Source organism: Nyctereutes procyonoides, unplaced genomic scaffold (assembly GCF_905146905.1).
Source record: "Nyctereutes procyonoides isolate TBG_1078 unplaced genomic scaffold, NYPRO_anot_genome, whole genome shotgun sequence".
Taxonomy (NCBI): Eukaryota; Metazoa; Chordata; class Mammalia; order Carnivora; family Canidae; genus Nyctereutes; species Nyctereutes procyonoides.
In genome coordinates, this window is record NW_026575132.1 from 16,039,710 (window position 1) to 16,052,626 (window position 12,917).

The following is a 12,917-nucleotide window of genomic DNA, read 5'->3' on the forward strand; positions in this document are numbered from 1 at the left end:
TCAGTGTCTTACACCATGCCATGTTCACTGTTGTTCTTTTCAGCTGCCTCCGGAGATGTACAGACGTACCAGATTCGCACAGCACCCACTAGCACCATTGCCCCTGGAGTTGTTATGGCATCCTCCCCAGCACTTCCTACACAGCCTGCTGAAGAAGCAGCACGAAAGAGAGAGGTTCGCCTAATGAAAAACAGGTATGTACATTGCATTTCCTGAGATCGTGGTAGGTCAGGTCATCTTCAGATTCTGCCGGACATGTGTCTCTTATATCTGCTGGTAATAGGATCTGTGCATTGAATTCTCTTCAGGTAGAATTCATGAATCTTGCTGAAACTTCTTTATTTAGTAAGTGACACTTACAAAATGGCTATTAGGATTATGGGTCAGTTTTTAATCATAGTTTTCTTTTGTATAGTTTCTCTGAAAGATTTAATTCACAACTCTTACTGTATTTTCACTGTGCTCTAACCAACAAGCTAAGTTATTTAAATACTGTTTCTTTACATGAGTAGTATTGTTCAAGAAGATCGAGTTTCAAGTATGTAGTGTAAAATTAAATGTTTCATTTAAAAAAAATAATAATGTTCATTATATTTTATTTATAGTAAAGTAAATGTATGATGGCCAGTCCATGTTTTAATGAATTCCATATTTACTCAAAATTAACAATTTAACACCTAACTAAAGATTTTTCAAAAATATATTAAATGTAAGATACCTTATTCTTAGGCAAAATCTTAAAATAGTCTTCAACAATGAAAATGCCCCTCATCAAAATCTATAAAATGTGGGCAGAGTGACTCTCAATAAAGTAAATTCATAGCTGTAAATGGTTTTGTCATCCAAACAACAGTAAGTAACCTGGGTGGCTGAGCTGATTATGTATCTGTTGATCTTGGCTCAGGTCATGATCTAAGGGTTTTGTGGGGTTTTTTATTTTTTTTTTAATCTTTATTTTATTTATTTATTTATTTATTTATTTATTTATTTATTTATTTATTTATTTATTTATTTATTTATTTTTTAATCTGCGATAGTCACACAGAGAGAGAGAGAGAGGCAGAGACACAGGCAGAGGGAGAAGCAGGCTCCATGCACCGGCAGAGACACAGGCAGAGGGAGAAGCAGGCTCCATGCACCGGGAGCCCGACGTGGGATTCGATCCTGGGTCTCCAGGATCGCGCCCTGGGCCAAAGGCAGGCGCCAAACCGCTGCGCCACCCAGGGATCCCCTTTTTTTTTTTTTTTTTTTTTTTTTTTTTTTTGATCTAAGGGTTTTGAGATTAAGCCCCATGTCGGGCTCCTCACTGGGTGTGGAGCTTGCTTAAGATTTTCTTTCTCTCTTACTTTCCCTCTGCCCTTCCTCTCCCCCCAAAAATAGTAAACTGTTTTTATATATTTACTTTAGTATTTTTATTGATTTAGTTTAGGACTTAAATATTTAGCTTAGGATTTCATATAGAAATGACTAAAGACAAATCATAGAAAATGAAAATAAAGGTATATAATGATAAAATTTGAAATTGTTGGAAATATTCCTCTGCTATTCATCCCAAGAATTTTCAAACACTATGATAAAGAAATATGGGGATAGAATTTAGACAGTCTGGATTCAAGGCCTTGATCTACCTTTTTTGCTATGACTTTATTTTATTTTATTTTTTTTCAAGATTTTTTTTTTCTATCACTGAGAGACAGAGACACAGAGAGAGAGAGAGAGAGGGAGGCAGAGACACAGGCAGAGGGAGAAGCAGGCTCCATGCAGGGAGCCCAACACAGGACTTGATCCTGGGACCCCAGGATCATGCCCCAGGCCAAAGGCAAGCGCTCAGTCACTGAGCCACCCAGGCATCCCTGATTAAAGAAGTCTTAAGTGAAGGCTAGGTTTTAGAACTAAAGACAATAACACTTACTGAAGAAATCGGTTCTAAGCAAGACACAGCAGAGCAATCAGAAAAAAACCTTCTTGATTATTAGAACAGCAGAAGGACTTTATGTTGGGTCTATGGAGTGGGCTCTGTGGGACAGAAACATCCCCCTGTCCCCCCCCCTTTTTTTTAAAGATTTATCTATCCATTTCAGAGAGGGTGCGAGTGAGTGTGGGGGGAGGAGCAGAGGGAGAGAATCTTTAAGCAGACTCCCAGCTGAGTATGGAGCCCAATTTGGCCAAAACCAAGATGGTCGCTCAACCAACCAAGCTACCCAGGCGCCCCAGAAATGTTTCCCCTAATACAGAAAAGACTAAGAGGTGGTGTCATTAATGGGTGGGTGGAGGCAGCACTATAGCCTCTTGTCTGCTCTTGTTGTATGGATCAGAGAGCTGCCCATTTATGAACATTTATTCATTTGACTAGCAGACCAGATTTTTGTTTAGTTTACGTACTCTTCCTCTCTCCCTGCCCCCCTCCTCACCTTACATATACACACCAAGTTAGGGACAGAGTGCACATTGCTACAGTTCCTAACATCCTTTCCTGGCCTGAGATCTTCAGGGGAGCTACCTGATTTATCATAGATTCTCTAATAAAATACTTTTGTTTGGATTTAGTTTCATTATAAGGAAACTTCTCACTGACTCTGCATTGCTATAGTTCCCATTATTCCCACATCACTGTTGCTTCTACTTTTCCAACTTCCATTCATTAAAATCTGGTTTCTGTGATCAACATAGCATTCTTATGTCTTTAAAAGATACAGATTCCCTCCCACCTGGCAATCTGGTACACTCTTTTAATTTCATTTTACTTCTGTTTAGTATTTGACACTTTACTCATTCTCCTGAACTCTTCTTTGGTTTATTCATCTAATTTTCTGACTACATTTGTAGTGTTCCCTTGGAGCATTCATTCATATCCTGTATTTCAGGCATTGAGTATATATGCTAAGATCTTCTGGTTCTGTATTCTAGCTTTGACCATTTTCCCTGAGATACTATTTATTAAGGGGCAATCAGTAGAGCATGTGATTCTTGATCTTGGGGTTGAGTTCGAGTCCCACATTGTGGAGATTGCTTAAAAATAAAATTTTTTTTTAAATTTTTTAAGTGGTAGACCTGGGATTTGAGCCTGTGTTTGGTGCCAGAGAGCCTTGTGGACATGCTAATTCTGAGGTTCTAGTATGCAGCTCTCTCCTGCTGTGCTTCTTAAACCAGAGCACATGAGAATGTGCTGGAGATAATGTAACCCCAAGAGGTAAACATGGAATGCTTTCCTTGAATGTTTGTCTTGCTCAAAAATTAGAAATAAATATTTTTAAGGTAAGATATTTAAAAGAAATTCACACCAGCCGTGGTTGCTTTGGGCTGTGTCTCCAGAATCCCCATTTTACTTTTCTCTGCTATTAGGGGTACTTCAGTGGAAAAGTTGGGGGAGTGCTGTCTTCTTAAACATACTCCCTAGGATGAATGTCCCTTATATGTACCTCAAACACAGCCTATCTTAAATTGAACTTTGATGAAAAGAGTTACCCCCAATTCTACACTGTCCAAATTACCATTTACTCAAATGAAAAGTGATAAGCAGTCTAGAAGATTCTAAAGTGTAGATGGTTATTAATTTTTGTTGCTGCAGTATCAACAAAAACTCCAAAATCTCAGTGTCTTAGAACAACAAAATTTCTTCTTCACATTACATTTGACAGCTGCAAGACAGCTGTTGTGCCTCTCTTTCACATGCTCCAAGCTAAAGAAGCAGCACCTTTTTTGAAGCATGTCATTTTTGTAGCAAAGGGAAAAAGGCAGTGCTTTTTTTAAGTCCTCTCTGATTGATGGTGGTAAACATTGTGTCCATCCACTTCTATACCAGTGGCCAAAGTACAGGCAAGATCAAGCCCCAGTGTCAGTGGAGTGGGAATGTGTGCTCTTCCCCTGAGGGAAAAGGAGGAATAAAAAATTAATGAAAGTAACCCACTATCCTTGTCTTAAAATTTTAGAATACAGGAGGATTTTAATAGATTTCCTAAAGGCAAAAGTAATAAACATAAAGGTGGTTAGGTGCGTTTGCATGAAAATATAATAAAGCCTCTGTTTAACAGCCAAGAAAAAGATAAAGTAGCAAAATAAACTAAAATCATTTAACTAAAGTCAGAACACTAATGAGTTAAAGAGATAAAAATAAGCAGATTTATTTTCAATGAATTAGAAATGAAGTAAAAAAAAATTTTAATTCCAAACCAAAAGGGTCTGCTATGAAATTAAGGTATATTCAAGGGATCTCTGGTTGGCTCAGAGGTTTGGCGCCTGCCTTCGATTCAGCCCAGTGCGTGATCCTGATTCCTGGGATCGAGTCCCATATCGGGCTTCTGCATGGAGCCTGCTTCTCCCTTTGCCTGTGTCTCTCTCTGCCTCTCTCTCTCTCTCTCTCTCTCTCTCTCTCTCTCTGTCTCTCTCTCTCTCGTGCCTCTCATGAATAAATAATAAAATCTTTTTAAAAAATAATGTGTATATTCAGTTGTATACATTGTATCCATTCAACTGCATGTAATCAACAATTAAGAATGAAGATAGATGGTATTTTTTTTTGAGATAGGAATATATACTCTTAAAAAAAAAAAAAGAATCTATACTCATGGTTGGAAAAAGGTTACCAAAGACTATATATAATATATAAGCACATTAGAAAACATAAGCTAAAAATTAAATCACCACTAATTGTGCCACCCAAAATGTTAAATTCTGGAGTATATTTTTTTTCCCTAATATATATGTGTAAAAATAAAGCATACATTTTTAATGTATAGTGGTTAATTTTTTTGTTTCTACATTTATTTTTTTTACATGAATTCAATTAACTTATAATGTAGTATTGGTTTCAGAGGTATAGAGTTTAGTGATTCATCAATTGCATATAACCCCAGTGCTCATCACATGCCCTCCTTAATGCCACATGCCCTCCTTAATGCCTGTCCTCTCCAATTACTCCATCCCCCCCACCTTCCTTCCAACAACCCTTAGTTCTTAATTTTTAATTTTAAGTAATTTTATGTTACAGAAGAGTTGTTTTTTTTTTGTTTTGTTTTGTTTTAAGATTTATTTATTTATTTATGATAGACATAGAAAGAGAGGCAGAGACACAGGCAGAGGGAGAAGCAGGCTCCATGCCGGGAGCCCGATGTGGGCCTCGATCCCGGGACTCCAGGATTGCGCCCTGGGCCAAAGGCAGGCGCTAAACCTCTGAGCCACCCAGGGATCCCCACAGAAGAGTTGTAAAAGTAGTACAGAGTTCCACATCCTCTTTATCCAGCTTCCTGTGATTTAGCATATTACATAACCAGGCTACATTTATCAAAACTAAGAAATTAACATACTGTCGCATACTGTGTATGATAATTAACATAGTGTTGTATACTATGATAACGATACTATTAGACTCTACATTTTATCCGGATTTCCTCAGTTATTCTACTCTTATTCCTTTTCTCTTTCAGAATCCAGTCCAGGATACCACATTGCATTTAGTCACAATGTCTCCTTGTCTACAATCTGTGACACTTTCTCTCTCTCTCTCTTTTTTTTTTTTTTTTTAAACTTACAGCCTTGTCACTTTTGAAGAGTAGTGTTCAGGTTTCTTTTAGAGTATCTCTCAATTTGGGCTTGTGTAATGCTTTCTTATAGTTAGGCTGAAGTAATAGATTTTGGGGAAGAATACCACAGAATAGTATGTCTGTCTTGTCATATTGTAATAATATATATATGGGTAAATATTTAATATTGTTTATTTTACTATGTTCTTCAGATTATTCCAGCTTTGGCCATTGGGAGCTCTTACAAGTTGGTTTCCTTTTATCCTTTTGACATGTCCCCCTTTTTTAAGCACATCCTTAACTTTCTGACACTACAGGATTGTCCAGGTTCAGTTTCTCATTTGTGTGTTCCCTGCCTTAGTCTTGGACTCAACCATTTCTTCTTAAATCCTAGTTCCTTTTACTAGAAAATGATATTGAGAAATCAAGAACTGGGCGTCAGGTTTGCTCTTTGCTACCAGGTTTCACACTTCTGGGCCCTCTCAAAGGATGGTGTACTAACCTATGTATGCACACATCTAAATTACTGTATCTGTATACTGCTAAAATAAATATGAATTCATAGTAGCCTCTCTGACCAGAAACTTGGCTTACCATTTAGTATAGTTTGTTTGCTTATTTTTTTAAGTTTTTAAAGATTTTCTGTATTTATTCATGAGAGACAGAGAGGCAGAGACCTAGGCAGAGGGAGAAACAGGCTTTTGCTGGGAGCCTGATGCGTGATCCAATTCCGGGACCCTGGGAACACGACTTGAGCCAAAGGCAGATGCTCAACCACTGAGCCACCCAAGTGTCCCCAATATAGTTTTTTTTTTTACATATTTGTTTAATTTTGGTATACTTTTAAAATAGAGAATTGGTAACTCGTATACCTATCAGAGACAAATTTACCAAATACAATACAGTATTTATGTATAGTTATTTTTGTTTTTACCTTTGAAGTACCAGTGAAAGCACTGTTTTCAAAGCTGTTTAGTTAGGTCTGTTCCCTTTTTCCCATTCTATTCAGTAAGGTTATATCAGATTGTAGTATGGTTAGATTCGTCACCCCCCTTCATTCAGTTCTGGGATTGCATGCAGTTTACTTTTTATGCTGTTTAGTTCTGTTGTTTTTAACAGATGTATGGTGCCATGCTTCTACCTGCACAGTGCCTTACAGAAGTTACACCACCCTAGAATGAATCCCTAGGATACCCCGTGGGTAGTCTACCATTGCTCCCTTTTCCAGAATCGCATATAACTGGAATCCTACAACATATATAGCCTTTAGGATCTGGCTTCTTTCCCTGAGCAAAATGCATTCAAGATTTATTGATAGTGTTACGTGGATCAGTAGTTGTTTTTATCCCTGGTATTCCATTGTACACATATCCTGTGGTTGGTGTGTTCATTGACCTTGATGTCCATCATAGTTTCCAGTTTTAGAGGACTATGAATGAGGTTACGATAAACATTCACAGGTGTTAATATGAACTTTAGTTCACTTGAGTAAGTATCTAGGAGTGAGCTGGCCAGATAAAATGGTAAGTGATTTACATTACAATTTATTTAACTTTGTAAGAAACTGCCAAATTATATCCCAAAGTGGCTGTATTATTTGGCATTCCTACCAGCAATGTATGAGTTCCAGTTGATCTTATGTTCTGCATTTAGGGTTTATGACCCCTTTTGAATTAACATTCATATAAAGTGTGAGGTGTGTCATGGTTCATTTTTGTGTATGGACATTCATTTGTTCCAGCACATTTGTTAAAAAGATTATCCTTTATTGAATTGCCATTGCACTTTTGGCAAAAACCATTTGACCATATTTGTGTGGGTCTGTTTCTGGCTAGCTTGTTTCATTGGTCTTTGTGTTTCTCCTTTAGCCAACACCTTGATGTCTTTTTTTTTTTTTTTTTAAGATTTTATTTATTCATGAGAGACACAGAGAGAGAGAGGCAGAGACACAGGTAGAGGGAGAATCAGGCTCCATGCAGGGAACCCAGTGTGGGACTCAATCCCAGGACTGGGATAACGACTGGAGCTGAAGGCAAGAGCTCAACTGCTGAGCCACTCAGGCGTCCCGTTGTTTTAATTACTATAGCTTCATAATAAGTTTTGAATTTGTCAGTGTGAGTCCTCTGACTTTGCTCTTTTATAGAATTGTTTTGGCTGTTCTGGTTCCTTTGCATTTTCATATCAATTTTAGAATTGGCTTGTTGATGTCTATAAGAAAGTTTTCTGGGATTGTGATTAGGATTATGTTGAGTTTATAAATCAAACTTTAGAGAATTAATATCTTAACAATACTGAGTCTTCCATTCTATGAATACAACGCATTTTCCATTTTTTAGCATATAGATCCTGCACATATTTTGTCAGATTTATACCTAAACATTTCTGGGGCTTTGGTTGTGGGTTTTTTTGGGGGGTGTAAAGGACTTTTGAATGGGGATTTCATTCTTGATATTGAAAATTTTTGTTTTTTCTCACTATCATTTTTTTGGTTAGTCTGGCTAAAAGTTTAAAAATTATTAAAAACAGGCTATGTGGATTTGACTCATGGGTCATAGTTTGCTAACCCTAGTCTAACTCACATAAAAGACAAAACAGAATAAAAAACCAAGATCTAATTATATGCTACTTATAAGAATCTCACTTCTAATATAAAGCATAGGTAAGTTAGAAGGAAAAGGGAGTAGAAAAGAATAGACCATGCAAATAGCAATCAAAAGGAAGCTGGAACATTGTCAGGGATAAAAAAAAGGACATAATATAATGATGAAAGGATTAGAGCTTTAACTTAAATGAAGCCAAAGCTGATGAAACTAAAGAGAGAATTGAATAGTTGAAATTTCAGCATTCTTTTCTCAGTGATAACAGAAAATAAAGCTATAGGCAACCTGAGTGACATAATCAACCAACTATACCTGTTTGGCTTGTTAATTTAAGAGAATAGAAATAATACAAAATATGTCCTTGGCCCATAAAGCATCCTGGGAATTCCCCAGTTGTGTGGAAATTAAATAGGTATCAAACATTTCTAAGTCTGTAGGTCAAAAAGGAAGTCTCACATATCTTGAACTAAGTGCAAATTAAAATACAAAAAAAAATTTGTGGGATGAAATTCATTTGGTGCTTAGAGGAAAATATATACTATTAAATACTTAGGTTAGAAAAGAAAGTCTTAAATCAATCATCTGTGTCAGGGCTTAACAAACTGTACCTCAGTGCCTATTTTTGTAAATAAAGTTTTATTGAAGATACAGCCATGTTCATTCAATTATGTGTGTTACCCATGGCTAGTTTCATGCTACAACAGCAGTAATTGTGACAGAACCCATTTGGTCTGAAAAGCCAAAAATATTTACCAAAAATGTTTGCCAACCTAACTTCCATCTTAAACTAGAAAAGGAAGAGCAAATTAAAACCAATAAAATTGAAAAGGAAAACCAATAGAGGAAAATCAATGAAACAAAAAATTTGGTTGTTTTGTTTTTATAGATTTTATTTATTTATTCATGAGAGACACAGAGAGAGAGGCAGAGACACAGGCAGAGGGAGAAGCATGCTCCATGTAGGGAGCCCGATGTGGGACTCAATCCCAGGACTCCAGGATCATGACCTGAGCCAAAGGCAGATGCTTAACCGCTGAGCTACCCATTCGTCCCAAAGAAAAAAGTATCATATAGAAGCAAAGAATTAGTTCAGTGAATGGAGGAGGATGTTGAGACACATTATGTGAAAGAACTTTTTTCTAAAAATATGCCTATCACATCAATTTCAGAATTTATAAGCCATCTGTTTGCATGAATGCTTAAAATTATAAAATCCTATTTCTGTATTGAAGAAACATCAGTGGTCAATTTAATCTTCACACCATGTTGTCAGACCAATCCACTGGGAGAGTCCTTTCATTTGCCTGGTGTTTTTTTTGTTTGTTTGTTTGTTTGTTTGTTTGTTTTTTATATTTAGCTAGAAATTTTTTAGAAGCTTTAAGTATCATTTTCCAGGCTAAGGATTTCTTTAAATTTTTTAATTAAAGTTCATTTGTATTCTGTATTCCACTCCAAAATATAATAATGCTTTTTTTAATATGAAAATGCCTGCCACCCCTCTTACCCATTAATCAAAATTAGTGCTTTAGAATGATATGGCAGGTTTATCCCCTGATTTTGCATACTCCTCTTACAAACCGATCAGTTCTAGGTGGAGACATCTTGATTAGACCTTTATTTAAAAAACAGATGAAGAAATAGTTCTTGCATGGGACCTGTTAGAAGCTATACAACTGGTTAGTTGCAAAGCCAGGATCTGAACCCAAGACTGAACCTCAGTTTAAAATTCTTGCTATTATATATTGTCGTAAGTTTATATCCAAATTTATTTCTTTTAAACTGTGCCGAACTTTAGCATCATTTTGCAAGACAGTGTGTTATTTGAAATTTATTTGGCATTTCCCCCAAAAAGTATTCTATAGTCACATTCAGCTTGGGACTTGCTAGTTAGAATTCTTCTTTGGAGAGTCATAATTCACATTTAGTATATTGAAAGGATCCAAGGTCTACGTTGAAGAAACAAATTAATTTTCTTAGCCTAGTGTGCCCTTTTTTCCCCCCACTTTTGAGAAACCTAATCTTTAACAATACTGTAGTATACTGATTTTGCTAGAGCAAAATTAGGAGATACTAACCTATGGGATCATACTAGTTTTAACTTTTGGAAGCTAGCATGTAGATACAGCATTTATATGAGCACTTGTGGACTGTAAATTCTCAAATGCTGGAGGGGAAAGCAAGGAAAACAAGATGACTCAGCCCTGGGTAAAAGTAGATTTGTTAGTGTGTACATATATCCTACATGCTCTATATATTGTTAGACTTTACCACATACAGAATCTCCAGATTGACCTCAGAATCATTCTCACTGTGATCCTTTAGATCACTCTTGGCCTCATGGCACCTCTTGGTTTGTTGTCTTGACTGTGCTTTAGAATGTTGGGCCATTTTTAACTTCTTCCAAACTAATTTTCACCAATAGTATAGTGATGCAGTGGATCATATATTGTCCCTATCTGTCATGGATAATACAACATCAGGTGCAACTTTTTTTATTCCAAAAGTCAGCTTGCTCCTTTTTTCTAAATCAGTAGGCTCTATGGGGATGAAGACATCAATGGAGGCATTCAAGTTATCTAGAAATGATTATAACAAACACATACATAGCATTTACACAGTGCCAGCCAGTATTTCACACAATTTTTATATATTAATTCCTTTAATCCTCATAAAACTTTTGAGGTAGGTAATATTATCTCCGTTTTAGAGCCAGGAAAGTAAGGTTAAGGAATTTGCCTATGGTCATATAATTGGTAAGAGGTAACCATTTAAACCTAAGAACCTGGGATCCCTGGGTGGCGCAGCGGTTTGGCGCCTGCCTTTGGCCCAGGGCGCGATCCTGGAGACCCGGGATCGAATCCCACATCGGGCTCCTGGTGCATGGAGCCTGCTTCTCCCTCTGCCTGTGTCTCTGCCCCTCTCTCTCTCTCTGTGACTATCATAAATAAATAAAAATTAAAAAAAAAAAAATAAAAAAATAAACCTAAGAACCTGACACTGAATGAAGTTATTACTCCTAAGTACTGTACTGTACTGCCACCATTGTAGATGAATGATTGTAAATTGCTGCTTTTTTCCGTCTTTTAAAGACTTGGAACCTTTTTACTTTCAACTCAGGAATAAGGACCTACCTTGTGCCAGTCTCTCAGCTAGTGACTAAGAATATATGGTCCTTTTTCACATGGAGCTAAAAAAGAGTTTACTAGTTTAAACTTTCTAGCTTAGTAAAGAATGTTTTTTTATTCTTACTCTGCTTTTAAGTTAGTTTTTAATTGTGGTAAGAAAATTTACTATCTTAACCGTTTTTTAAGTATATAGTCCAGTAGTGTTAAGTATATTCATATTGTTGTGCAAAAGATCTCCAGAACTTTTTTACCTTGCAAAACTGGAACTCTATTAAAAATAAATTCCTTCATTTTCTCCTTCTGCAAATCCTAGACAATCACCATTCTACTTTGTTTTTACGAGTTTGACTACTTTAGATACTTCATAAAGTGGAATCATATAGTTGTCTTTCTGTGACTAGTTTTTGCTTAGCATTATGTCATCAAGATTCATCCATGTTGTAGTGATGGGATTTCCTTCTTTTTTAAGGCTGGATAATATTCTATGTATGTATAGACCACATTTTTAAAATGTATCCCTGTATTGATGAATACTTGGGTTGCTGTTGTGAATAATGCTGTTATGAACATAGACATGCACATCTCTCTCTTCAGTATCCTGTTTTGTGTTCTTTGGATATATACCCAAAAGGAGGATTGCTCGATCATCGGGTAATTCTATTTTTTATTTTTTAAGGAATTACTCTAGTGTTTAGTATTGTGGCTGGGCCATTTTATGTCATGAGGGTAGTGCACAGAGTTTTCTGTTTGGGCTTTATGGTTTTTTGTTTTGTTTTGTTTTTGTAAATATAGTAGTCATCCTAAAGGGTGTGGGGTGGTATCTCATTGTGGCTTTGATTTGCATTTCTCTAATAATTAGATTGGTGTTGAGCATCTTTTTACATGCTTGTTGGTCATTTTACGTATCTTCTTTGGGGAAATGTCTATTCAAGTCCTTTGCCCATTCTTTAATCAAGTTACTTTGTTAAGTTGTAAAAGTTCTTATATGTCCTGGATATTAACTCCCTATTAGATATAGGACTTGCAAATATTTTCTCCCATTTCTTAGGTTGCCTTTTCACCCTATTGATTATGTCCCTTTTCATGCATAGAAGTTTTAAGTTTGGTATGGCCCTGTTTATTTTTGCTTTTGTTGTCTGCTTTTGGTGGCATAGCAAGAAACCACTGCCAATCCAGCATCTTGAGGCTTTTCCCCTGTTTTCTTCTAGAAGTCTTAACAGTTTTAGGTCTTCAATCCATTTTCATTTAGTTTTTGTATATGGTATAAGATAGGGGCCCTAGGGGCCCAACTTCATTCTTCTGCATGTGGATATACAGTTTTCTCAAAATCATTTGAGGAAAAGACTCGTTAGGTTTTTTTAAATGCCTGAAATGATGAATTTATGAGGTATTTCTATTTAGGGTGTTTTTTACACTGACACTTAGCCTTAATATCTTAGTTATCAATATCGACAGAATTTCAAGTTTTATAGGTGTGATACAGAATATATCAATAAACAGTGATATAATTCTAAATTTTAAGTGATCATTCAGCCCTTTGGGTTATTTGTGGGGTTTCCACATTTGGGGTTGTTTTTTAATCAAACTTATGGTATATTAAATTAAAATTTTATATCAGACCATCTGTAAGTCATCGTGTATAGTTTTTTCAAATGCCTAATCTATAACATATT

At 36.2% G+C, this 12,917-nt stretch overlaps 2 protein-coding genes across 5 annotated transcripts in view; one reads left to right on the plus strand and one right to left on the minus strand.

The window, feature by feature from the left end:
* CREB1 (cAMP responsive element binding protein 1) overlaps window positions 1-12,917 on the plus strand; it is a 62,609-nt gene that overhangs the window by 43,339 nt on the left and 6,353 nt on the right. For all 4 annotated transcript variants that reach the window (XR_008667029.1, XM_055345578.1, XM_055345579.1 and 1 more), the window contains one exon: window positions 44-194. Coding sequence is in view for 3 of the 4 variants with exons in the window: in XM_055345578.1 (XP_055201553.1) it covers window positions 44-194 (151 nt within the window). In the remaining variant the exon portion in view is untranslated. The remainder of the gene's footprint in view (window positions 1-43; window positions 195-12,917) is intronic.
* METTL21A (methyltransferase 21A, HSPA lysine) overlaps window positions 1-12,917 on the minus strand; it is a 63,226-nt gene that overhangs the window by 23,185 nt on the left and 27,124 nt on the right. The gene's annotated exons all lie outside the window — the stretch shown is intronic.